This window comes from Lagopus muta, chromosome 1 (genome assembly GCF_023343835.1).
Source record: "Lagopus muta isolate bLagMut1 chromosome 1, bLagMut1 primary, whole genome shotgun sequence".
NCBI lineage: Eukaryota > Metazoa > Chordata > Aves > Galliformes > Phasianidae > Lagopus > Lagopus muta.
In genome coordinates, this window is record NC_064433.1 from 165,292,269 (window position 1) to 165,320,046 (window position 27,778).

The following is a 27,778-nucleotide window of genomic DNA, read 5'->3' on the forward strand; positions in this document are numbered from 1 at the left end:
ACAAAGATCTTAACCACTATTTTTACATTTTCTGCTACACTTCCTCTTCTTCAGCATCAGAGGCTGTTGTTACAACATATGAAAGGGTTTCATGCAGAATGTCAGCTGGCAGCGAGGGGAAAACCTTCTCTTTACCACCCATCAGTACATATTGCTGCGTCGCATGCCATGCTTTGACACACATCAAAAGGCTGTTGAGTGTGGAGTTTCCGTGGTACTTTCCTACTTGTTTACACACTATCATTGGAATCTATCAACAGTCAGTAAGACTCATTGGTTGGTAAGTTTTCCCACACTCTCATTAGCTTCTCTGCTGCTGTTTGCTATTTGTTTTGCTATTCTGAGAGGGCAGTCACTCCTCTTGCCATCGCCTGCAGAGCACTAAAGCCCGAAGTTATTGCCTTACTACCACACCCACCCTCAGAAATGATTGATACGGGCTTGGGCAGCGTGCTTCTGTGCTGCGAGCTGTACATAAAGTACACTTACTGAGCTATTCTCCAAAAATCATAAATCATTCTCCTACTGTTTGTGTTTGCTTGCTAAGAGAAAAAAAATGCCCTGAGATCAACCCACTACTGTTCAATACCACTGTACCAAGAAAAACATGCCTCAGCAGGTTGCCCAGATTTGCTAGTATTAGGCAATTTTATGCTGAATATATTCTCTTTTTCATGTCTTGTACAGAATGCTAGAAGTTTAGGGAAGACATTAAGTTTTATTTCCCCATTTCAGTTGATTTTTTTCCCTGATGAGTTTTCTCTGATTAAGTAGAATTCACTAGTAAAATGTTTATGCCTTCCTTATTTTTATTATCTACCTGTTAAATATTACAATTCTAAATTTGAAATGCTGCACATGGGAAAATATCAAAGTACTCTGGGATGCAAAGTTCTGTTCAATCGGAAGCGTGCAAAATATTTTCATCCTGCATAATCTGATTCTTAGCACATTAAACAACCAAGTGCAGATTTCAGCTGTACTTGGTGACTAAACATATACAAGTTTGGTGAGGGAAAGAGGACAATAAAAGCTTCAAAGATAAGAAATGAAATCAGTCTATGTGTCAAGGTAGTTGAGCTAGACACAAAACCATCATGTTTACATGGGATAAATAGCCTTTAAATGTGATGGTGATGTGAGATGTCAGTAACAACAATATCCTAAAATTAGTTGTTTCAGAGTTGGAACAGACTTTTTGCAACGTGGTGGACTTCCTAACATACCATGTCGGTTCATACTCTATATGGTCATAAAAGCATCAGCAAAACATCCCTGTGGAAGGATCATTATTTTTCACTCAGAGGGTGGTGACGCACTGGAACAGGTTGCCCAAGGAGGCTATGGATGCCCCATCCCTGGAGGCATTCAAGGCCAGGCTGGATGTGGCTCTGGGAAGCTTGGTTGGCAACCCTGCTCACTGTAGGGGGTTGAAATTGGATGATTACTATGGTCCTTTTCAACCCAGGCCATTCTAAGATTCCATGATTAAGGACTGGCTAACACATTTCCACAAATGCTTATTAAAGATGATCCAACACATAAATGCAATATTCATAGTAAGACTGGTAGTTTTATTTGGACCAAAACTGACATTTCTATTTGGTATGGAATATAAGATCAGCTTAGTTCTAGTGTACTGTGTTAATGACACAAAAATGAGAGCAGAACCGTTATACATAGCATAGACATACACAGCAAAATGAATGCCTGAATTTCTATCTTAAGGCAAGAAAGCTGGGAAACACCTTTAATAGCTGAGATCCATTAAGTTGATAAGGACTCTGATAGGTAAAACCATGAGCTTTCTTGGAAGACACAGAACAAAAAGGAGTATTAGAAACTCTAGGCTTTGGAAAATAGGAAGGTCTGTGTAGGACAAGATGTAATACTAAAAGGAGTGGAGCATGACATGCACTTTGCATGTTCACCTTTGTTAAACGATACTAAAACATACTGAGAGTAAGTTCAACCAATCAACCAACCAACCAAGCAGGTAACACATGAGAATAAGTTATTTACTTGACATGACTGAATTGTGTTACAGGTGCACAGAAAATTCCTATGACTCAGAGAAGTAATAACAGGCATCTTTGTCGGTCAAAAAGAAAACCAATGTGTGACATTTTTGTTAAGTTAGAAGGTTTGGACTGTTTGCAAGAGCTGTTTTCAAGTGGTACTAATGCACAAGGATAAACTGTGATATTACAACTATGGTAATGGAAGTGCCCAAGTAAATTCTGTTGATTCACTTTGTGTAGCTGCTACAGAATATAACCTCATGCATTACTGTTCTGGTTCTGATGTAATTAGAAAATAACTCTGAAAACAAGATAATGTAAGTTATAAAAGGCCCATAACTACCAATAAACAGGAAATTCTACAGTTTTTCAAGCCTGAATCCATTTCTAGGAGATGTACACAAATCAAATGCAAGCTCTTCTGCTGGACGTAGGGAGAAATAGCTTTAATGTTACAGTAATGTATTGTGTACAAAGATCTGTTGGTGCCCCTTCTAGACTCACAGGAAATGAATGTGTGATTCACATCAGAAAAGAAAGGTAGTTAAGACAAGAGGTAAGTTGTAAGATGTCAGTCTTTGCCTCCTTTTCAAATAAATTAGGTTAAAAAGTTTTAATGGATGAAGTTATTCCTATCAAATTTCACTTTCTATAGCATAGGATATTCAGGTTATCTATTTCTACAGTACTGTGTTAAAATTAGTCTCACCAATTATACTGTAATAGAAAAAGACCAGATAAATCTAAGCTGAGAGTTGAACAGTGTATTACTTAAAAAACATATTAAGGAAACCATATATACATATATATGAATGTCCTATGAAAATTAGTAATAGGGTTGCATTTTAAACTTTGCTTTCCCAAACTGACAACACACGGGCAGTTTAACAGTTTTAACAGAAAACACTTTGTTTGCTAACATCTTCATTTTATAGTCAGGTATAAAGATAAATCTAAATTATGTAGGACGGTGTTCTAAATAAAAAGCTACCTACTTTCAAACAACAGATGAATGTCTCTGGTTACATCTAGCCAGAACTAATACCTGAAGTATAAGAATAGACAAAGTACTGTAAATTCCATGAATGACAAGCACATAACTAAAATAAGACAAAGAAAAGAAATCTACTGTTCATTATTTTAGTAGGAGTCACCGGTGGTCACTTTTGTTAAGAATGATTTTACCCAGCATTGAGCGCTTAGTGTTACATGGCTGCTTAGTTAATATCCTCTATGCTCCTAGTTCCTCTGTTATCAGTGATCTATAACCAGTAATTGCTGGCTCTAGATAGTGAGTTGTTCCAGTTTAAAATCCATCTGGATGCAGTACTCTCTTCACCTATTAATTCTTCTTTTTAGCTACGGGGAAACATACATTTGAGCATTTGAAGTTGGACTATCTGAAGGTTTCATCTGAACATACTTGTTCCTACGCCTTTTATAGCTGGAAAGCTTATGTCCACTTTTTACCCACATGAGGACACCCTGGCAATCTTATGCCTGCAATATTGGTTGCAATATTATTTATATGAATTTCCCATACAACAAAATACTGGCCATCGGAGCTGTAGTATCCCAAGAATGCAAATATGTACTAATACTATTTTTTCTGGAGGAAAAAAATATGTAGGAAAAAAAAAAAAGAAAGTATTTCCAAAGATATTAGAATGAGATAATTTTTTTTTTTTTAATAATAATTAAAAAACAAGAACAAAAGAAATCACCTTGCTTTGGCACAGGTATTGGGCTACTTTACTGTTTGTAGTATTTGAACAAACAAAAAAAACCAACCAAGCCAACAAACAAATAACAAAAATACCCTATCCTGCCTGGAAAAAAATTACCCACGCTGCATTGCGTTATAGCTTCATTAGGTTTGTTTTAGATGCTAATCTATGACTCCACTTCTCCAAGACACTTTCTAAGTTCTTCTGCCTTTTTCTCCATCTGCTGAATGTTCCAGTGCCATTGTCTTTTATTTGAATGCAGTTTGTTCAGCTGACAGTGCAAACGTTTCAGAATAGCATCGTATCTTTTATTCTGTACCTAAAAAAAATAGAATAAAATGCACTTCAAAAGTTTTTCAAGTAAAGCATGGCAATATCTTTTTTTCCTAAACAGCTTGTGGCTATGGAGAGAAGAAGGGAGAAAAAAAACCAAAAACAACAGAGTTTATTTATTTACAGAGTTCTGTTCACTTAATTGTATGTGTCAATTCTGACATCCAACTGTGCCATTCCATGCTGACTTCACAGGTACTGAAAAAACACAGAAACATTTAAGAAGCCATTGATCTAGTTTACTTTATTTACCTGCTTTGGGAAAATATCAATCATACCTCTTTCTCCCCTTTAGGAAAAAAACAAAAAAAAACCCAACCTGTTTTCCATCAAAAGCTTAGGTGACTAATTCAATGTTGATACCAATGTTTAACAAAGTAAATTCCATCTGAAAAATCATGAGTGAGTATCTTACAGCTGTGGCAAGGCTTTGTACATGGAGCATTTCATGTTCCAGGGTAAGAAGTCAGAAAGGAAGAAATTTTCATTCTTTGATTAGAGTGTTTGGATATAAGAATACAAATGAAGTAGTCCAGATGGCCTCTGTAGCATCTTTGCTGTTAGCATGCACTTAGAAAAATGTTTGTTTATTGTTTTTCAGAAAGGCAAACCTGTAACAATGCAGTACCAGATCAGTTTTGCCCCCACTGAGAAGTACTGCTGTCACAGACAACCCTTTGGAGATTTGCTTTCTGAAGTGTAAAAGCATGAAACATTCATTGCAATAAAAATGGAAATATACTTAATGAAATTTCACTTAATGAAAATTTGGCCTCAGCATAATTTGAATAATGTATGAGTGGCAATGCATTCTAGTGCCAGAAAGATAAAACATTATTACATTGTATTAAACGCTCATGATGGCGTACAGCTGCAACAGAGCTACAGCACTGACAGTGACTTCCTGTGAGTCATTAAATTTCTTACAGATCAGGCTGCCCAGAGACCCATCCAGACTGGCCTCAAATGCCTCCAGGGATGGAGTAAGACTTAGATAAGTACTTGAAATCATTGCTGAATTGAGGTACAAGAAGTTCTACAGCAATAACAAATCATTAATCAGATATGAAGATTTCCTTTACCTGGAAGCTTAGAAATATGGCATCTCACATCCTCTCTTTAAACCAATGAGAGGAGGTCAGTTACTGTTAACATAAGCATGGTTAGAAGCTGAAAATCCATACAAGATGTAAAAGTACTATGAGAAACTCTGAAGGCACGAGGTGGGATCAGTTTGCAGACTGACAGCTAGCTTTTGAGGCATATGCCTGATCCACATTCTTGTTTTTTTGATCAGCAGAAGTCCAGCCAATATATAGTATGTCTACAAAGACTGGATTATGCAATTCACCCTACTGTAAGCAGCCACATTTGGCCAACTGAAGTGACCTCTGCATCAGCTGGACTGACTACATCTCCATTGATTATAATGGGAACCAGTGTCTTGAGCTGAATCCCATCCTTGAAGTGGGACTTCATCCAGTTTTCCTTTATTCACACGCTCGCACTGCGTATTCTTTCCTGGGTTGTGCTGAGGACTGCTGGGCATTAATGTTTCTGCTTGTCCATTGTCCCTTTATGTACAAAATGCTGGATTGTTTTACAGAGAACTCTTTAGAAAAATTATACCCTGTACCATTTGATTTTTAATCCTGCTTGCTTCTGAGACACAAAGATTTTATAATCCAAATTGAAAAATATGTTAACCTTCTCTACTTAATTAAATTGGTTTTGATAACAGAGCACAACATTGTTTTTAGGCTGCCTAATTTCACTATGGGTTTAGAGAACTTTATTAAGAAGCTGTTGCCTTGGTAATAAAATATTTTTCAGATGCTGAATAGCAGAGACCAACACCAAAGTAGCTGTGCTTTGCTCTTCAGTATAAAAATTCTGTGCTGCTCTCCATCACTTGAAAAATTATTCTTTTTTCCTCCTGCTTTTTACAGTGGGCATCAGAGGTAACCTCAGTTCAGTTAATCCTTACATTATCATGCTTTGATCATCACATTTTGTGCAATTTATTTGAATTAAAAAGACAGATGAAGTGCAACTTCCAAACTAAAAACTTTCCAGACATGCAAATTATTTCAGTGTGGAACAAACCATAAAAATTCAATTTAATTACCGAAAAAGAGAAGAGCTAAACTATCTATCAGAATTTTATCTTGGCAGCTAATTAGGAGCTCCTGTGTTATCCCTAATTTAACGTAACTCGAATTAGGGAGATTCACTGGAAAGCCATTTTTTTGGTGCAATTGATTCTGCCATTGATGAGGTATCAGCAGTGGGGGGACAAGTCATGAATAATCAAGTCAGCAGTGAGAATTAAAATATTTCAAAATATACTGCAGAAATAAAACGTACTTTACTATAATTCAGTGGCCTCTTCAGAACACAATTTACAGATTAAGTCTTAGAAGACTGAAGAAAAAATTTTCTTAGCTTTTTCTCATGAGCCCAATGAAGATCTGGACTTCAGAAAAATTAGCAGTACCATGAATTTAAGACAGTCTAGTTACTGTATATACTTGAATAATGCATGGCCAGCAACCATGCATCAAGTACTTCAAACTTCATCTGTACTATCTACAATCTGTCAGAGAACTGCAATTATGTTTTATTTAAAATGACTCACCTCAATTTCTTTTCTAAGCTTAGCATGAGCTTTTTGAATTTCTTCCAGCAAATCTGTTTTTTTCTTGATGAAATCCTTCACTGATGTGATTTCCTGTTTTATAAGTGCAATTTCTTCCTGCAGATTTAAGTTAAGATAAAGAAATCCCCTCGTTTCAAAGGTTGCACAATATATCTACTCACTGTCTACTTAACAGTCGCATTTAGTTAATAAAAATGGGTTGAAAATCTCTAATATATAATTTCACACTCAAATAATAAGAAATTAGTAATTAAAGATAATTAAAATAGTAATTAAAAATATCATAAAATCATAGAATCACCAAAGTTGGAGAAGACCTCCAAGATCATCCAGTCCAACCATCCATCTACCACCAATATTTCCCCACTAAACCACGTCCCTCAGTGTGACATCTAAATGATCCTTGCACACCTCCAGGATCAGTGACTCCACCACCTCCCTGGGCAGTCCATTCCAGTGCCTGACCACCCTTTCTGAAAAGTAATACTTCCTCATGTCCAGCCTGAATCTCCCCTGCCGTAGCTTGAAACCATTTCACCTTCATGCATGTGTTCACTCATATATAAGCAAATTTTTGTGGTGGGAACTGCCAGCTTATTTTTAGTTTTTAATGATTCTTGCAATTACAGTCAAAAACTAGAATGCCAAAAACAATTTAATGTTTCTTATCTCCTGCTTTCTATCACCCTCTCATCGAACCTATTTTTTGTTGGCTCAGCTGTGGTTTGATCCCTAGAAAGAGCATTGAATGAATGCAGTGCTGTTACAAGAAAAGTGTAACATCACGGCAGTGTTCCACAGAATTATTAAAAGTATGCATTTAACTTTATCCTACTAACCACAAAATCACTTGGCAATAGTATATTTTAATTAAGAGCTCCCTAATATTTTCATAACTGAGCTCATTCAGCTAAAGAGAATGAACTCCACAATAATATAACAGGGGCTGATGATTTTTTTACTGCAGCTGATAACTTATTTTCTTCAATTAATTTATCATTTTAAATGAATCTTCATTCCCCTAGTCAGTTCATCACAGATATAGAGTTATTAGACCAAATAATTGTATCAGTTAAGCTGCGCCAAAATTGTTGCACAGGAAAAGAAATGAATCAATGAGGAAATACAATACCTGCATTTGCTTTATAGCAGAGCCTTCTGGATTCTGGAGGTCACTCATTAACTCTTCTTTCTTTGTTCTCATCCCTATAACAATAGCTTTCTTTTCAGCAAGCTCAATCACAATGGGCATTTTACTTTCCATCTCCCAAAAGAGACTTTTATGAGCTTTTATTTTTTCCCGATATTTACTATTTCTTGCAGCTGTCATCTCATATTCTTCCTGTATTGTTTCTGTATCAAACCTCAGCTTCATATTTTCAGAATATAGAGCTCTTACTTCAGCTTCTAGACTTTCGCAGTGATACTTTGTCACCACTATGGCATCATCTTGCAGATGTATTTCCCTTTCTGTTGTCTTCATTTCTAACATAATAGAATCCATTTTTTTTTCTAGTTCCTGATATCTAACCTGTAAAACATGTCAGCATTCATTTAAGAGTGCTTTTGTTTGAGAGGATGTCATGAATCTTGTTAAACACTGTAATTCAAATTTATCGACCAGAAGATTCTTTTTCACTTCTTTAAATGTGTTTGACTGGAAGATAATCAGGGATACATTTCGTGAAATCATAGAATCATCACCTTAGAGACATAATGGAGGAATGCTATTTTAGATGTATATCCTTAAACAGAGTCTAAAATATGAAATAAGGCATTCTTTGAATCACTTTAAGTTACATAGGATCAAATGCAATCTTAATGCTTTTTAGAGACAGAAATCAGACTAAAACCACACGGTGCTAAAAACACAGACACACACACACACACACACATAGATGGGTACTTGTGATGAGGGAGATTAACTAGCCTGTTCTGCTGAAGACTTTATCCTGCTCTCATCGCTGTAATATCCGAGTGAAGGATTAATGTCAGCTATTTTAAAACCTTTAAGAAATAGGCACCTAGCCCTACAAGGGCTTCTGTGTCTTCTCACGGATGAGAAGTGAACATTTCCAGGAACCAGTACTTCATCATCCCATCATAATATGGGAGGACTCAATCACTGCCACAGAAATGCTTGTCTCTTTTTTGTCCAGAGGGAGCCTAGATGACTAATATGGGCTTAAATATGATCTGCAGGTGATGCAAGACGGCTGTGATGAAGCCCACCCTGGGTAACAGCCAACTACTGTGTATTAAGTGAGAGAATTTTGCACTGTGATTGAAGCTGCCTATTATCTTTTCCCTAATGGAAGCATTACAAGTGCTATGAAGTCTCCTATTCAATATTTTGAACCTAATAAGACACTGTCAGCTCTTAAGAAGAAAATGTTTCAGCATAACTTACAGTAAACAGGGTTAAAGTTCTTGCAGGATTAGTATCTCTGCCACCATTTATTGAGTACAGGAAAACAGAAGATTTTAATGGAAAAGATCTTCAGTTCAGGAAATCACCATTTTACATGTCTTATGGGACACATGCATGTAGGAATAGACTGAAAGATGAAAACACACTTCTGCATACAGTTCCTAATTATTTAACCTTGTTGTTCTACTACTAATTATGTCTGTATGGAATTTCCTAAGGTTTGGGGGATTTTTTAAAGGAAAAAAGATGTCAGAGAGGAAGAAATGAGCTAAATTAATTATCTAAGATTCTGAAGTTCTGTCAGTTTTTGAAAACTGAAACAATTATTTAAATTTCTTGATCAAAAATTAATTGTTACAAAATAACCGTGGCATAGTACAGTACAGTAAGAAAAAACTTCCTGCAAGGCTTGGCTAATTAGCCATTCCTAACCAATTAAAATCACAGAGTTATCATAGAATCATCAAGGTTGGAAAAGACCCCTAAGATCATTTAGTCCAACCATCCACTGCTCCTTATGAGAAATTATCCTTGTGCAGGAACTCAAACATCAATTATTTCAGTTGTACAGCTATTCACAGATGTTATCATATGATCTCCATTTAGTAATCACTCACACTTAAAATTGCCTGAACAATACTGTGGGTTTCCTCGGACTTAAATGTTCGCCTCTCAACAGACATTTGGTCTCAAAGCATAAGTGACAATTGGAAACTTAAATTCTGTGAAAGATTACAATGGAAATGAGTACTCAGTCTTCAGGAGAGCTACTCATGTCCAATATTCTACCAAATAGATAGATAGATAGATAGATAGATAGATAGATAGATAAATTTGGTATTTAACAACTCTATAGGACACCTATTACACATGCAAATTAAAAACTGTATGGAAAAAGAAATTCTGCACTACAAGAAAAAAATCTATCCAAAGTGATGCTCTCAAAACCTCCTTTTTTTTTTCTTTTTTTTTTTTTTTCTCCCATTCATTTTTCAAGAAGTCAATGGCATAAATGCAATAAGCTCTAAGTTGAAATGGAGTATTTTGTGGGATGGTTGCTTCAATGTTTTATCCTCAAAATAGCATTAAATAAATGTTTCTGCTATAACTTGCTCTAAGGAAGCCTTAGCTAAGGAGCAGCCTTAAAATGATACACACACAGTTTTGGCAATGGCTAAACACCACAGAGAAGAACTGAACAGCTTATGCTTAAACGCAAACACCCAGAAAAAAATCAAATATGTTCATGTCTTTTTCATCAGAATGCATCCATATCTAACAAATAAATTAAATGAATTAAGCTAATCTAAAGAAGGTTTATTACCTGTGATTGGAAAAGAATGGTTTTGTTTTTTTCTATCTCTGATGACTGTAAATGCTGCTGCTCAGCAACTTGTTTTACAACTTCAGTTAGTGAAGGATAATTCTCCTCAGCCATTTCAGACAGAAGGAATGACCTATAAAGGACGTGAAAGGGCAGTGAGGCCCTGGCACAGCTGCCCAGAGAAGCTGAGAATGCCCCATCCCTGAAGACATTCAAGACCAGGTTGGATGGGGCCCTGAGCAGCCTGAGCTGGTGGGCTATGGGCACTGCCCATAGCATGGGGTTGGACCTGGATGGCCCTTAATGTCCCTTCCAACCCAATGATTCTGTGATTCTGTGAACACAGAAGTGAATTGTCTTATCATCATTTTATTTCCTGTTAACATTAGAGAACAATAATAAGGACTTTCCTGTGGGAAATTTTGTTTGGTTGCATACACACAATTTTGTTTTGTTTGTGGACCAGTGGGTGGCTGCTCAAAGCCCGTGAGTAAGAATTAGAACTCTTTCTTCAGGCCTGTTTTAAAATGAATTATCAGTGCTTTTTTTCTCTGTAGGACCTTAGTATTTTAATACAGCAATCCTAAATGGTCTTTAGAGCACACCTTCATAATCAGCCTGAATATTTACATCATTGCCATTACTGTATAGCAACTGTGTGTAATTTATTAAATTATTCTTAGCTTAAGACAAAAGAAGACCAAGATGTCAGACTGTAAGTCATAAATCAGTCCCCCAAGAAACATTCTCGCTGTGCTGCCCACCCTCAGAACATCACAACAGCCACCTCAGCCCTCACTGCCCCTTCCCGCCCAAAGCGCGGCCCACCGTCCTCCAGGGAGCGCCAACCACTCCTTAATGTATAGTCTTGTGTCACATCCACACTGATCCCTCTGAATGCCAGGGGAAATAGCTTTAGCCTTAAATCCAACCATTTTTATCGTTTAATAAGCTCATCTCTGCCCATGATCTGTTTATTTAATCCCTTTTCTGAGGTGGTGGAAGCTGAATGTAACACAGCAGCTGGAGACCTTCCACCAATTTGTTGTTTGTATCCTGACATTGTGTGGTTTGTATCTTGGCTGTTTTCTAGCCTTTTCTTTATCCCTTTTCAGCACTATGTACTGAAAGTAACCCTAGTAATTGCAGTGTTTTGTTTTGTTTTGTTTTGTTTTCGTTTGCTTAGTCTGGTTGAAGGAAAGGAAGTGGTTTTGTTGGTCTGCCTGTCAAGTCATGCTGTTAATTTTTACGCTCTATCCTACTTCATCCATGTCTGACAGTGGGCTGAAAGCCTCAAAGACACCCAGTATCTGCAAACAACATGAAAACAGGTACCTGGATACTCGAAGGAGGACACAGTCACCTCAGTTTTCTTTGGGACAGAAAACTGGGACAGTTGAGCTCTCCTCCCTTTGCCCAGTATGTGCTGGAAGGAAAAAAGGGAGGAGAAATGACAGAGGACCCCCAAGGAGTGTTTGGCATCTAGCAGGAAAGGAGGTACAGGAGTCACAGGAGAGCAATTTGTAGGAAATCAGACTTCCCAAATTCCTCTGTTCATGGAAAAAAATATTTTCTTTCTCTTTCTCTTTTTTTTTTTTTTTCTTTTTTTTCTTTTTTGCTTGCTTCTTCAGTTACCATATACTTATCTGCTATGACTGACTTTAACACAGCTGAGAAAACACATTTATTACCAAATGGCTTGGAACAACCCTGATGCAAATTCCTCTTTCCCCTACCTGCCTTTTGACCATGTCTTTGCCCTGTCCAAACACTCAGACTCTTTTTACTGAGCTCTGCGAAATTTCCCTCTGCTCCAAAGCCAAGCTGCCTTCCATGTTGCAGGCTGTGGTGAGGGTTGGCCTCTCGTAACCCCTGAGTCCTGCTGAATGTGCTTTTTCTTGACTGACTGCCAAATCCTTGGCTGGAACATGCAGCTACATGTGCCTTGCCTTGCATGTACCTTAAAAGAGGAACCTCTGGGTCTGCACAAGTGCTTCCTTAACTTCTTTGTGTCCTTGTTCTGCTCTGGTGTGCAGTGCATCTCTGAATCCAAGGTTGTGCAATGCTAATGAATTAGGTGTGATGACAGAAGTGGGTTTCATGGTGGAGTTAATGCTGCTTCCGGGGTTAGTGCTATCCAGGCACTGAATCACAGCAGTGCTTTTCAGTGCCGTTTGTTATTTCCTGTGCCCAGTGACAGCAACAGAGCAGAGTCTCATCATGAAGAAGAAATACAGGTTCACACTCCAATCTTACCTAGAATAGGAATTTCCACTTTGTGCAAATCAGCTGCAGGACTGACTGTGAGATGTAATATATATAAAGCTGGCAATGTGTGCTTACATCAGATGATAACTTTCAAGAGGTTGAAAGAACTTCCTGCCTGTGTAAGTAAATTCCTGTGCTTTAAACTCTCGAGTTTACTGATAAAAACTGCGTATACTTTAGTATTTTCATTCTAAGTGGTGATTTGTTTCTTCCACCTTTCCTGAACACTTCTAAGTTAAGAGAAGCAGAATATTTTAATCAAAGTTAAGAGCTCTTTATGACTTTTTTCCCTTTTTAGTTGTTTGTTTTTGAAATTTTAGTGCAAGTGTGCTCTTGTACCTGTTCATTTGGATTGCTTTAGTGGTCTGTTTCCTCTGGGTATCTCTTTTTTTCCAGTGTTAAATATTTCTTTCCGTCTCTGAGTTTCTGTAAGATAATGTGACCGTGACCAGTAATATTCACAGATGCAGGAAGTTGCCAGCAATCTTGTCTAGACCAATCTTATGAATTAGACATCTGGGTTTTTTGAAAATTGCTAAAAAGCAAGGCATCTTTCTGGGTTGCCTCTACCACTTGGTTTTATTTAATTTACAGTTTCTTTTCTATATTACCTTTGCCTTTCTCTGTCACTCTCGATCTCCTCTCCTCATCTATCATTTTTTATTATATTTTCTTGAAATCTGTGCCAGAGGATCATTTTACTGTCTAAATTTTTGTGCGGACAGAGATTCAGAGGGTAAGTGAAACAGTTAACAAGTGGCCTTGACTTGAAGTTGGTGCAAGTATTTGTCTTACATTGTGTACAGAAATGCGCAACTCAGTTTTTGAATGCATTTCATGCAGTTATGTGTAGTGTGACTTTCCATGGAACACTGGAAGTGTAGAGCGTGTTGCTTAAAACCTGAATAATCAGGAATGCATTTCTGGTGAGGCCAGTCTCTTTTCAGCGGTACGTGGAGACAGGAGAAGGGGAAACGGACACAAGCTGTAGCATAGGAAGTTTCGAACAAATGTGCACAAGAACTTCTTTACAGTGAGGTGACGGAGCACTGGAACAGGCTGCCCAGGGAGGTGGTGGAGTCTCCTTCTCTGGAGATGTTCAAGACCTGTCTGGATGCCTACTTGTGTGACCTGGTGTAGGGAACCTGCTTTGGCAGGGGATTTGGTCTTAATGATCTCTGGAGGTCCCTTCCAACCCCTACAATTCTGTGATTCTGTGATTCTGTAATAAGCCAAAACATTGCTTTGCTTGGCAAGACTGTATTTTGAGTAGGATTTTTTGGAGGGGACTTAGAAAGCAGACATGAACTATATTTCCACTATATGATATATTTCTACTATAACTCTAAGCAAATGTACTTCTGACACTGCTATGAAACAGTAGGCCTCTGCTACAAAACTGGAAGGGTTGGAGGTTGAATCAGCCCCATTGTTTCTGTACGTACATCTCAATAACTGCCTCTGCACACTTCTGATAATGCACAGATGGCTTAATAACTATGCAGGCAGTTACCTCTCCTTCAGCAAACACTTTCCTTCCACCCTTTCTTTGGTGGTATTTCTATGGGGAAGTATGAGGACGGCCATGAGCTCTACTTAACTCTCCTCTATTGACATATCTGAAGCAGTATGTGGAACAGTAATCTATTTTTCTACCACACCCCTCTGTTGTACTGCCTTTGCTGGGGCAATTAGCTATACCTAGATGAGGACTTGTCATACTCTTATCGACCTCCCACAGAGAGTGCCAAGGTAAGGAAGGAAATCTCCTGATTTCCCAAGTCGCGATCTTTAACATGAGCCTCTTTTGATGCTGTTTCCTGAGCAAGCTGTTTTCTCTAATGTCAGTTCTGTGTAAATAATACCCTGAGCAAAATCAAGAGTCGTAAATTCCTGGCCCAGATGCTTTTATCTGCTGTCACATTTTGATACTTTCAGCTCAACAGCTTTGATAGTCTCTAATTAATCTTTGTAAGTGTTCAATTCGCAGAAAGGAAAACACCATTTTCAGTCAGGATTGTTTTTCTTCCAGTCTGGAGGAAAGAACAATGAAGAAAACAAAGGATGTTTTCTGTAAAACCCGCTCTGAATAAACAATCCATTAAAACAAGAAGAGTATTTGACCTCTCATTTGAGTGTAGAAACTAGGGTCTACTATCAGACACAAAATGCCAGGAAGGGCACCAAGTGTCTCATGGTGATAGGTCTCAAGTACACACTGACACACTGCATGTTCTGCTTGATAATGAAATACTGTGAAGTCAGCGTGTGTAGTTAGAGGAAAATGAGGAACTGGGACAGAAGAATGGTCTCAGATATTATCTGATATATATGGCTCTGGTAATAGAGCACTAAGTTTAAAGACTCATAACACTCAAATTCGTTGTTCCTGTAAACTAGCAATTTGTGTTCATGAACAGTTCATTTCTCTATAGGAATATATAATAAAAATATAGGAATATATAATAGAAAGTGGAAGTATCTCACAATCCACAAGACAAGCTATGTACTACAGGATGATAGCAGCTAGCAGAAACTGAAACACGAGGATTGTTTATTTCTTGCGCTGCTTGGCAAAGTTTCAGTATGCTGTGCTGAGTTCCTGTGTGTCCTGAGAAGAACAACTATGCCTAACATATAACCCCCAGAACAGAAGTCAGAAATGAGCAAACTGATGCTGTTGGTAATGCGAAAGGGAAGAAGTAAACATCTTATGAGGAGAAAACATGTGGCTGTATTCAGAACCGAACACCAATACTGCCAGTAGGGGTATCAGATACGAGTTCCACCTCAGCAGCAAATGTATGAAGTGCCTCCAAAAAATTGTTCTAGAAACTCCTTGTCTCCCAGCAAGTTTAAATTGTGAAAACCTCCCTCTTTGATGCCCTTCACAGAAGGTCTTGGCAGTCAGAGATCAAGAAGATTAGTATATTAATGTGTGTTAAGTGATTCAATAAATCTAATGTTAAGAACAAACCCTTTTTCATCTCTGATCTCGGATAAAACTTAGGTGAGATAGTAGACAAATTAAAAAGTATGTAAAATAATTTCAATTTCCTGTAGTTTTCATAGAATCACAATATCAGAGAGTGGCTTGAGGTTGGAAGGGACCATAAAGCCCGTCGAGTTCCAAACCCCCTGCAGCAGGCAAGGTTGCCAGCCACCAGCTCAGGCTGCCCAGGGGCCCATCCAACCTGGCATTGAGTGCCTCCAGGGATGGGGCACCCACAGCTTCTCTGGGCAGCCTGCCCCAGGGCCTCACCATCTTGAGTAAATAATTTCCTCCTAACATCCAACCTAAAGCTCCCTTCATTTAGTTTAAGACTGTCCCCCCTTGTCTTATCACTATCTGCCCATGTATTAATTCCATCTCCCTTCTGTTTGTAAGCTCCCTGTAGGCAATGAGATCTCCCTGGACACTTCTACAGGCTGAAGAAGCCCAGCTCCTTTATCTCTTCCCCATAGGAGAGGTGCTCTAGCCTTCTGATGATCTTCATGGCCTCTTCTGGCCTTGCTCCAACAGCTCCACATTTTTCTTGTGTTGGGGGCCCAGGTCAATTAGACACAGATCAGATACAGAACTCCATGTGGGGCATCACAATGGTAGAGCAAAGGGGAGCAATATTATCCCTTATCCTGCTGGTCACTCCTCTTTTGATGTAGCTCAGGATACAGTTAGCCTGGATTTGAGCTGCAAATGCACACTGCTGGCTTACTTCAACTTATTCATCCACCAGAACCCCCAAGTCCTTCTCTGCTGGGATGTTTTAAGGAGTTCTCTCTGTCTGTACACACATGTGGAACTGCTGCAACCCAAATGCAACAACTTGCACTTGACCTTGTTGAATTTCATTAGGTTCAAGTGGGCCTGCTTCTCAAGGTTGTCCAGGTCCCCTTCTGTCATAAACTTATTTTGCTGTCATACTTCTGCATCATCTTTTTATGGAGTAAAGGAAATTCTAAGAAAAGTACTACTGCTCTGTCACGTTATCTACATGTTACCATTAAAAGCATTGCTTGAACAACGTAACTGTGTTTAAACTGAAGGTGTCAGTGTCCCCCTCTCCCCATTTTTTTATTTTTTTTATTTATTTATTTATTTATTTTGCTACCTGTAGGAATTTTTAAGTAGCCAGGAATATGGTGGAAGCAGTACTGATTGATCTGTTCAGCCTGCCAGCCAACTTGCACAGTGACATTCAAGGAGTACTGCGTAACACCCTGGAAACTATTGAGAAGTGCTCTTCCACTCCTGCTCCATTTGTTTATGTCATGTGCTGCCAGATGCCAGAGAGTGAAAGGAAAGGTGAACAAGAATCCTTGTTTCCAGCTCTGAGAGATTTCCAGAGTATGAAGGAAGGACTTAAGGTGGTATGTGCTCAGACTACAGCTGCTGTGTTGTACACCATCAAACAAATACTTGATGAAAAGGACTTAAGCATCATTAAAGTCATTCTCCCCCCCCTAAGGAAAGAATTAATGAAAGTATATATAGACCATCTTTTTACTGCAGTCTACCAGTTTGAATTTGAGGATTTAATCACGGCATCTGATTGTAATAACCTGCAGACAATTGGACCAAAGAGTGAAAAGCAAACAGTTTCTACACAGGATGTGGCACTCGTCCGAAGTGAGATTCAGATGCACTTGGAAAGCCTGCCAAGCCTGAAAGGGGAGCTCACCATCCTCAAATCTTCCCTAATTCCAGGTAGAGTGCTATCCCAGCTAACAGATTTTATGTAGACTGCTCCTGAATGCATCTCTTCAAGGGTATTGCAAAATGGGTAAGATGTGGAAATACCGAAGCAAATATCTCTGTGCGGTATTGTGATAGTGTATCATGTCTGTAAGAGTGGAAGTGACAGTGCAAATACAGTAAAGGACCTGCAAGTCTTTTCCAGAACATGGTCAGAGGAGAAAAAGGCCTAGGTCTAATGAGAGCACTTTTGCAGACAGCAAAATCCCTTCCCCTCTATCTGGGAATTACATGCTTTGAGAGTTACTGTCATGTTCTGGAAAGGCAGGGTAGGACTTTTTCCCCATTCTGCAGCCTCATGCATGCCTGGTTAATCAGACTCATGGCTCAGTGTCCCCGCTATGACATGGCCCAGCTTACTGCATCATGACTCTCAAACCATTACGGAGTCTCTTGGTTCAGAGGAAAGCTAAGAGGTTCCCTACTGCAAAAATTTGGAACTCTGTTTCCCTTAAAAACATGTCTGAAGTGATCCAGGAAATAAAAGGAACGCAGATTACTTAAAGCCATCTGCCTTCATTATGTTTCAAGTTTTTTTCTGGTACTTTTACCCAACTGCACAAAAGATATTTCAAAACTTAACTCTGATTATGTCACTAAGTTTGTCAACCATCAAGATAGCAAATACCGGTTCTGGGGCTTTCTTTCAGGATTCAGCTTTGCCATGCAGAACCCTCACCCCAACATGAAACCCAGCAATTCCTTTTGGTGCATGAGATCACAGTACAGACTCTGTACTGTAAAAATAGAGGACTTTTCCAGTAATGTGATAAATTCTTGATCCTTCCACTGCACTTCAAAAAGATGTTTGAGATTCTTGAAGTCTTGAGAACTGGTACTTCATTTGCCACCTTGAAATAATAGAATCGTAGAATGGCCTGAGTTGAAAAGGAACTCAATGATTATCTAGTTTCAACCCCCCTGCTATGTGCAGGAATACCAACCACCAGACCAAGCTTCCCAGACCCACATCCAGCCTGGCCTTGAATGCCTCCAGGGATGGGGCATCTTAAACATTTTTAAATGTTGATTAAAAAATCTATTCTCCTTTCCTGAGTGAGTTGCTTCTTCTCTTAGATTTGCACAACACCTCTGTCAGGAGCCAGGCAACATCTGCCAGGCCTCCATCTCCTCAAACCTCTCAGAGAATTATGATTATGAACAAGAGGGAGAATTTAAATGGCAGAGTTGAATAAGAGGTAAAGCAGCACTGAACTTCTTTGTCTGATTTCAGTTCTCTTCAGTATAAAGCCATGTAATATTTGGACTAGTCTTGTGTTGAAAGCAAGTGCTTGTTGTCTTTCTTTCTTTGTCAGATGACATCTTCCTACATGGATTCACCACAAGGACAGGTGGGATCTCCTACATACCAACTCTAAGCTCCTGCAATCTTTTCAGCAGTTCTAAGCGGAGGGATCCACAAGCTGTTGTTAAAGAAAACCTCCGCAGGCTTGCTAATGCTGCGGGATTTAATCCAGAGAACTTTCACAGAGTCAAGGTATATTATCAAACAACGGGTTTATGTAAAATAATCAAATCTTCCTTTATATATCACTGGCTAAAAGTGTAGGTATTACTTTTATCTTTCTAAGCAAGGACCTGCAAAAAGCAGAGCAATTAAAACATTTATCCTGGCACTTTAAATGAGGAAATTGCCATCCAGACTGTCAGCCGTTGGTACAATATGGAGCAGCAGCATTGTTTCTTCCAAGTATATTCTAACTTTTGATTTACCACAGAGTAGAATAATCAGATAAACAATCAATGCAGGTTTTCTTAAAAAACAAACAAACAATACCACTTCTTTAGTGTTTCTCTACTGTTACATCTGCATGGCATTTGAACAAGAGAGTGCCTGATTTCCATGCATAGCAATTGGTGCAGAAGAGATTTTTCTATGCAAGAAAAATCCCAACCAAAACCACAACCAACTTGCATTAATCAGAATGTTTTTTACTGTCTCACCACTGTACACATTGTGCTTTTATTTTAACAGACTGATCATGCTAACGCTGTGTGTGTTATGGGAAAGACAGAGCCTAACAGCTATGATGGAATAGTTACAAATCAGAAAGGTGTTACAATAGCAGCTCCAGGGGCTGATTGCATACCATTGCTGTTTGCTGATCCTGTCAGAAAAGTCTGTGGTGCTGCTCATTCTGGTAAGGACTTTAAATCACAGAGATCAAAATTACTAGAAGACTAGAAGAATAACTAGAAGAATGGCTTGTTTACTGAGCAATGAAATTTGTTGATTTCATAGCTGTAATAATAATTATGTGTACTTTTTGGATGTGAAAACTAAATAATTATTTTCTATGCACCATCAAACTTCTTGTGGAAAGAACATTTATAAATCCAGTGCCCACAAAAATCATTTTGGATCAGAGGAAAAGTTTGGTTGGCCTAGACAATGAGTGTAAAACCAAAGCAGGGATGGGTATGACAGTGTGCAGATATGTCTGACTTTAGTATACGTCCCAAATGTTAGGCTAGATCATGTATACTGTGATAAGATTTTCCTGTTGGAGCTTTTTTATTTCATAAAAACATTGTATTTATCAGGGATAATGCAGAGCTAAGAGTTTATTCACAGCTTTGATGCTAGTACTCACCTTTATATGGTGGGAAGCTTCACCCCTACATGGAACTTGTGAGTCTACTTCATACAGTTGTTCATGCGTTCAAAAAAATTATCCAAAATAAAGACAGATCTGTGACTTATCCTAAGAGGATGAAGACTTTGACATTCCTTCAATAAAGCTGTTGTTCTCCAGCCTAGTGAGTTTGGGTCAGGGAAATGAAGAGGAGTGCGAAGTCTATCATGACTGTCTGGGAGAAAGGGGAAAGTGGTTTATAATGAGGAGAAGGGATGGAGAGAATTTTATCCGCTCTTGAATGTTTTAAGAATTTGAAGTTACACACTGTTAAGTGTTCAACACTAAAAACTGTAAAATATGGTTGATCTGCAGTTGTTCCTTTCTTTGCTGCCTCTTCATTTTTCTAGTCCTGCCTTTTCTGACCTACCACGTGGTTCCCTGAACACATACTAGTGCCTTCTCCAAGAATACCTCCCATCTACAGTCTGAACTCCCACAGTCTGTCTCCCCAGTTTTGGCCCTCATTCCCACATCACAGTCTTCACAGTCTTAAAGTTTTCCTTTCCTAAATCCTTTCCTTCCTGTCCAGTCCCACCTCAGTTGATGTCTAACTTGAACACTTGTTGCTACAAATACAAATACAGACAATCAGATATAGGGTCATTTCAGTCTTTGGATGTAGAAAACAGGAGAAGTTATTAGGATAACCTGGCCTTCAGAGTGAGACACTGCAATGCAAAGACTTCCCAGGACTCAAATTGAGATAGAAAGACTCAAAGATGTGTTTCCTTCAAGCTATTCTGAATAATGTCAGAGTGTGAAGTCTGAGGCTGTAGGCCTGAGCCTTCTTTTTTTTTTTTTTTTTTTTTTTTTCTCTCAAATAACAGTAAAAATATTTTCAACATATTACAAAAACACACTTCTGATTGTAGCATGTTTCTGTCATGATATATCCCCACTTATAAAATCACAGAAACACCAAGGTTGGACAAGACCTACAGGATTATCCAGTCCAACCATCTGCCCATCACCAAGTTCTCACTAAGCCATGTCCCTCAAAACAACATCCAAATGTTCCTTGAACACCTCCAGGGGCGGTGACTCCACCACCTCCCTGGGCAGCCCATTCAGTGCCTGACCACTCTTCCAGAGAAGTAGCATTTCCTAACGTCCAACCTAAATCTCCCCTGGCACAGCTTGAAGCCATTCCCTCTAGTCCTATCACTGGTTACGTGAGAGAAGAAGCTGACCCCCAGCTCACTACAACCTCCCTTCAGGCAGTTACAGAGAGCAATGATGTCTCCCTTGAGCCTCCTCTTCTCCAGACTGAACAATCCCAGCTTCTTCAGCTGCTTTAAATGTTGCAGGATCAGAGGAGTTGTAAAATAGGTTCCAGTTGCCAAAACTAGGACACTTGGAGGAAGGAATTCTGGAATCCTAATGCAAACATTTATCTCCACTTTAAATCTCCATAAAATGATGACGTAATCATCATGTCACATCATCATATAAAACATGACAGTTGTTTATTTTTTAAACACTACTTTTGCTGAATCTTAATTAATAACATACTTTTACTTAATATAAAGTTGAAGAGAAAATTTAGATTTTTTTTTCACCCTTTCATTTCCTACAGGATGGAAAGGCACACTGTTAGGAGTTTCCATGGCCACAGTAAATGCTATGGTATCTGAATACAGATGTAATGTGAAAGATATCCTTGTGGTCCTGGGTCCATCTGTAGGACCTTGCTGCTATAAACTTCCTCGTGAATCAGCTGAAGAGTTTCACAGAATTGATCCAAAGTGTGTGCGACAGTTTGACTCTGCAGCTCCATACATTGATATTAGAAGAGCAACACGGTAAGTCTGCGGAGTGCATTTCCATGGCAAATAGCTTTTTTATTTTGGCTATTTTTGTGCTGAGTAAACTAGATATGAAAGGAAAAGGACTCATAGTGCTAATTCCACATTAGTTATCAAAATAGCATTGCCCAGCAGTATTATGATGAGGGTCCTCTCCATCCTAAAGTGCTCTCTAGAACTTTGTAGGTCAACAAATGATACCTTATGAATGAAAGGTATCTACTCACCTTTGCTGGGATTCAACTATTATTCTGCTGTCATACTTTTAGTTTTTGGATTATATATATATATATATATATTAGAAACATTTAATTTGAAATATATATATATATATATATATATATTCAAATTAAGTGTTTCTAATGGCTGCAGAAAAGATTGCATATGGTGGTCCAGACCACAATATGAGCACAATTAGTTCAGTTGATGCTTGAGCTTCTTTCTGAATAGTGTGAATTACAGAATCACAGAATGGCCTGGGTTGAAAAGCACCACAATGCTCATCCAGTTTCAACCCCCTGCTGTGTGCAGGGTCGCCAACCAGCAGACCAGGCTGCCCAGAGCCACATCCAGCCTGGCCTTGAATGCCCCCAGGGATGGGGCATCCACAACCCCCTTGGGCAACATGTTCCAGTGTGTCAGCAACCTCCGAGAGAAAAACTTCCTCCTAATATTTAACCTAAACCTCCCCTGTCTCAGTTTAAAACTGTTCCCATTAAATGTGGATATGTAAAAAAAAAAAAGTTTTGTTTTCTGTTTGTCTTCTTTGAAGGATTCTTCTGGAGAGCGGTGGCATTCTTCCTGAGAACATCCAAGATGATTCTGTCACAGACCAGAACCAAAACATCACTTTCTGTACTGCATGCCACCCTGATAAATTTTATTCTCACTTTCGTGATGGCACTAACTTTGGTACACAGATTGGTTTCATATCAATCAAAGACTGACAGAGTACCCCATAATATGAAGCATTATTTAGACAATAATCTGGTTGCCTCGTACTCTCCTCACGGAATTTCTTCCTTCTTTGTTTCATGAACTTGCAATGGGAAGTACAAAGGATTTGAGATTCGCCTGCTTCTTCCCTTCCCTGCCATTCTGAGGAAAGAAGAGCTGCCTTGTGTAAGGAGCCAATAATTCAGAAGGAAACAAGGACAATCCACAACAGAATCACAGAATCACAGAATTGTAGGGGTTGGAAGGGACCTCCAGAGATCATTGAGTCCAACCCCCCTGCCAAAGCAGGTTCCCTACAGCAGGTCGCACAGGTAGGCATCCAGGCAGGTCTTGAACATCTCCAGAGAAGGAGACTCCACCACCTCCCTGGGCAGCCTGTTCCAGTGCTCCGTCACCTCACTGTAAAGAAGTTCTTGCGCATGTTTGTGCAGAACTTCCTATGCTGCAGTTTCCAGCCGTTTCCCCTTGTCCTGTCTCCACTCACCACTGAAAAGAGTCCGGCCTCGCCATTCTGCCCCCCACACCTTAGATATTTATAGACCTGGATCAGGTCCCCTCTCAGTCTCCTTTTCTCAAGGCTGAACAGACCCAGTTCACTCAGCCTTTCCTCATAGGAGAGATGCTCCAGGCCCTTCACCATCTTTGTGGCCCTCCGCTGGACTCTTTCCAAGAGATCCCTGTCTGTTTTGTACTGGGGAGCCCAGAACTGGACGCAGTACTCCAGATGAGGTCTTACCAGGGCAGAGTAGAGGGGGAGGATCACCTCCTTTGACCTGCTGGCCACGCTCTTTTTAATGCACCCCAGGATGCCATTGGCCTTTTTGGCCACAAGGGCACACTGCTGGCTCATGGCCAACCTGTCGTCCACCAGGACACCCAGGTCCCTCTCCGCAGAGCTCCCCTCCAGCAGCTCATCCCCCAACCTGTACTGTAATGATGCACTTCTGTAATGCCAGGTGCATGTTCCCAGCCAGATGCAAGCCTCTATTATCTTGCCCTCTTGACCAAATATTTCCCATAAACTTCACTATCTTAAGGTAGTAAAAACACACACAAAAAAGCCACTAAAGTCTTAATTAGCTCCTGCATTAGTCTTCTGAATGAATTTAAGGTTGACATTACTAATGAAGAAAAGGAAACCTGTATTAACTCTTTGGGTTACACCCCACTGTAGTAATTTCAGCAAAAGGTTCACATTATGAAATTATGTGCCTGGGATTGTTTCTGTTTGGATTAGTTTAAGGAAGTGCTCCAAGGTACTTAAAGAAAATAATGTGAAGGCAGGACAGAAGCAAGATCCCTCGGGAAAGATACTGCAAACGTATTAATGTTTCATTTATTGTGTTCCAAATGAATAACAATTTCGTGTTATTCATTTGAACACTCCTTAATTGTAAAAAAAATACAACTAAGACTCAATATAAGCTAGATAAGATAGCATGTGTGTTCATGTTTCCTGAGGATTTTTTTCTTTAAATCAGTCGTGCTTTGCTAACGTTCACTTAGATAGTTCTGTAGTGGCAAGTTATTTAATAAATATAAAAAAAATGAGAGAGAATATAGCCTCAGTTAATTTTCCAGCAGTTGGCACGCTTATGTTCCTAATAAATTCAAAGTGTGCAACTGTTTTCTTATGGCCATAGAAAATTTGTCTCCAGATGTTGCTACAGATGTCGAAAGACCAGGTTGCATAGGGGGCTTTGAACAACCTGGTGTAGTGGGAGGTGTCCCTGCTTATGGCAGTTGGGTTGCAACTGGATGGGCTTTAAGATTCCTTCCAACCCAAACCATTCTCTAATACTATGTTTCTGTGTGATAGTTTTTGACGTGTAAACAGTGAAACTTCCCACTCTCTTCAAGTTCGGTTGTGTTTTGTCCACTAGAGGTCAGTGCTCGCTCACTTTGCTCTTCCATCCTTGGCTGCTGCGTATATTTGGGTTTTCAAACAGAATTTTGTAAAGCGCTGCAGAGCACTTTTGCCCGTGTCATCATCTGCCATGTTATTCCGATATAGGTGCTTGAAGAGAGATCTGTTTTTCATTTTGTTGGGCTGTGATTCAGAACTGACAAAATTGAAAGTTTCCTTGTCCTCTGCGAGAACAGATATCTTAAAAGCTTTTATTTTACTTTTGAATGGCACTTGTCAGAGAAAGACTTGGTACTGAGTATGTTGCCTTCCGACTATAACTAAATACTAAAAATATTTCCTCCAATTCTACTTTATTAGAAATATTATCCGCCTTCTGCTGTAGTACCACAGTTCTTCAGAATAAAGGTCCAGTTACCTCTTAAAAACCTCACCATGATTTTCATCATTCTTGGTTTCTGTAAATGTAATTTCTGTTCACAGCTGGGGTCAGAATGGATGTTCAAGATCCAGGAGGAACAACGCTCTGCAAGCTTAAAGCTACCAAGCATGTTACTGCATGACTGCTAATCATATGTGGCATGTGTATGTATTGTGTGTATGTATATATGTGTATTATCAACTTATTCCAAGTATAGAATGATATAAGTACGCTTAAAGACTTGTCTTGATGTGCTGGGTTAAAGCAACCTGCTTTCACCTTTCAGTTCTGCCCCTGTGCCCCAGTATCTCAGCGTGAACCATTTTATGGGCACTGATTGATGTAGCAGGGGAATGATGCAGGCAACTTCCCTTCTGCTGTTTCAAGTAAGGAGGCAGCAGCACCATGCTGCCTTCATTCAGTCCCTGCACCTACAGCTCTGACAGAGCTTGTCAGCTTCCTTCTCCTAATCTTCTTCCGGGGTGGGTTGAGAGCATGCAATCCAAAGCAGTGGAGTTACTCAGCTTACAAGGCACTGCTCAGCTGCTGAAGCACATTACAGATACCCACGTGCCTGCAGTTAGCCCAGCTCACCTCCAAGATGGTTTTTACAATAATGCATTTTGCTTTGTAGTGAGTAAAAAGACCTTGAGGCCGTGCTAGTTACCACAGTTCAAATGCTCAGTAAGTAACAGTAACTTGATAGTGATGGTAAACCCTGGCTTGTTGCTACTTGCTTAAGAACAACAGCAAAGACTTTTTCTGTTTAGAAAAATACCATTTACAGGTCACGGTAGGACTGTACAAGCTGGGCAGGGTGTGGGAATGAGAAGAAACACCACAGGCTTTACCTTTTAGAAGGCAAATTTATTGCACAGTCTTTGATCATTAGTTCTTTTGCACTAAATTAACCTACACTATAAACCTGTCAAGACAGGAAGCGGGCTTTTGTATATAGATCACTGAGGTGGAGAACTTCAATAAATAAATAATAATAATAATACTGAGTTTCCAAACAGGTTGAGCTGTATATTATGCAGAGTCACTGCCGAAAATAACGCATTTATTTCTGATTAAAAAATAATAATAATGAAGCTTAAAGCGAGGTCATGATAAAAAGCAGAAAACATTATTTTGCATCGTTTTTATTCATTTTTATTACTGCTGCTCACTTAAAGGTCCCAAGCAGATCGTACCTGATTCACTGCCGCTGGGGAAGCTCCTAAAAAACTTCATGAACTGTTCGTCTGTGCCTTCCTATTGACCTGCTCTCATTCATTAACCTCACCCATGAATAAATTAGCTGCCTCTGCCCCATTATTAAGCTATTAAATAGCATTATTAATTATGATTGTGGTTTGCCCTGAGGAGAGCGCAAATACAGGATCACACTGAATATTGGTTTGGGTAAATATTACTGTGCAGTTAACATTTTTTGCTCATGTCAGTGCTGAACATGGGTCTCTAATTGCATTCATATATCAAAATGGAGTGTATGAGATATGTTTGAGAAAGGCTTTATTTTTTATTTCTGTAAAATGGTGATGCAGCACCACTGCAGTTCTGGTGTCTCTTTCCCAACCGTAACATGGTTTCTAAAGCTATCTTTTTTTTGCCTCCCTTCTTCTTTTCCTCATGCTTAACTCTTGCCCGTTGCTGTCTTTCTGTACAGCACCACTCACAATCCCCCTGCAGGGACTATGGGTCCATTCTCTGCAAAGCAGCACAATTGTTCCTTTCCATTGTATGCATATACTATTTTTTTTTAATTCTAGCAGCAGCGTGAAACTTTTATCCTCTAACCCATTCCCATTTTCCAGGTTTCTGCAGGAGCTCCTAGTGCCTACCCTACACAACAAACAAGTCAGTATTCCTGGATTCCCTCATTGCCGTCCTCATTTCCACTCCATGCTCGATTTGCTGTTGGGTGATGCAGAGAGGGAGCTGCGCTGCGCTCATTTGTCCCGCGGCTCAGCGTGTGTATGTGTGCACACTGATGTCGTGTGCACCAGGCTTTTGTTCTCAGAGAGCCTACGTCCTCTCTGAGCTGCAGCCTCCTGTTCAGTAATTTAACAGGACAGTGCAGTGGCAGGAACAGCAAATCGTATATGTGACAGAGGAAATTATGTATTGACCTGCTGAGAGATTTGCATCCCTCTGCGGATGGGCTGCAAGCTCATCCTGCGATGCAGACTTGTTCTACTTTCTGTTTCCAGCAGATACTACCCACTGTTTCCAGATGAATGGCTCATTTAGAAATGTATGTGGATTTACGGACTGTCTCAACTGGGTATATTCTTGTATCCAGGATGCTATTAATTGCTATCTGGTATCACGTTTTCACAAGAACAAGAGCTTTTGCTGCTCTTCTTGCATTAAGTACACAGTGCCTGTGGCCGTGCTGCTAAAAAACATTACTAGCTTTCCCATAGGCACGCAGAGAAATAGGAAGCTAGCTTTTTAAATTCATCCTTCTGATTTGTCATTAGTAAGCGTTTAATTTATAGTAGCATCTCGTGTTACAAATACTTTGCTGCCTCTCTTTGTCT

General features: G+C 39.4%; 2 protein-coding genes across 4 annotated transcripts; one reads left to right on the top strand and one right to left on the bottom strand.

Annotated features, from left to right (window-relative positions):
• The first annotated feature begins 111 nt into the window (after positions 1-111).
• LACC1 (laccase domain containing 1) lies at positions 112-25,808 on the top strand. 3 transcript variants are annotated; one of them, XM_048933415.1, is made up of 6 exons: positions 112-280; positions 16,882-17,471; positions 18,836-19,017; positions 19,516-19,681; positions 21,756-21,981; positions 22,757-25,284. In XM_048933415.1, exons 2-6 carry the CDS (start codon positions 16,904-16,906, stop codon positions 22,929-22,931), a joined length of 1,317 nt encoding a protein of 438 aa, XP_048789372.1. In that variant the 5' UTR covers positions 112-280; positions 16,882-16,903; the 3' UTR covers positions 22,932-25,284. The 3 variants fall into 3 exon arrangements, with proteins under 3 accessions (XP_048789372.1, XP_048789373.1, XP_048789371.1); XM_048933416.1 differs by lacking the exons at positions 112-280; positions 22,757-25,284 and adding exons at positions 12,548-12,882; positions 25,292-25,808; XM_048933414.1 differs by lacking the exon at positions 112-280 and adding an exon at positions 12,548-12,882.
• CCDC122 (coiled-coil domain containing 122) lies at positions 3,915-10,609 on the bottom strand. Its single transcript, XM_048964147.1, has 4 exons — positions 10,496-10,609; positions 7,873-8,271; positions 6,720-6,836; positions 3,915-4,067 (listed from the first exon to the last, which is right to left on the bottom strand). Exons 1-4 carry the CDS (start codon positions 10,607-10,609, stop codon positions 3,915-3,917), a joined length of 783 nt encoding a protein of 260 aa, XP_048820104.1.
• Positions 25,809-27,778: the final 1,970 nt, after the last annotated feature.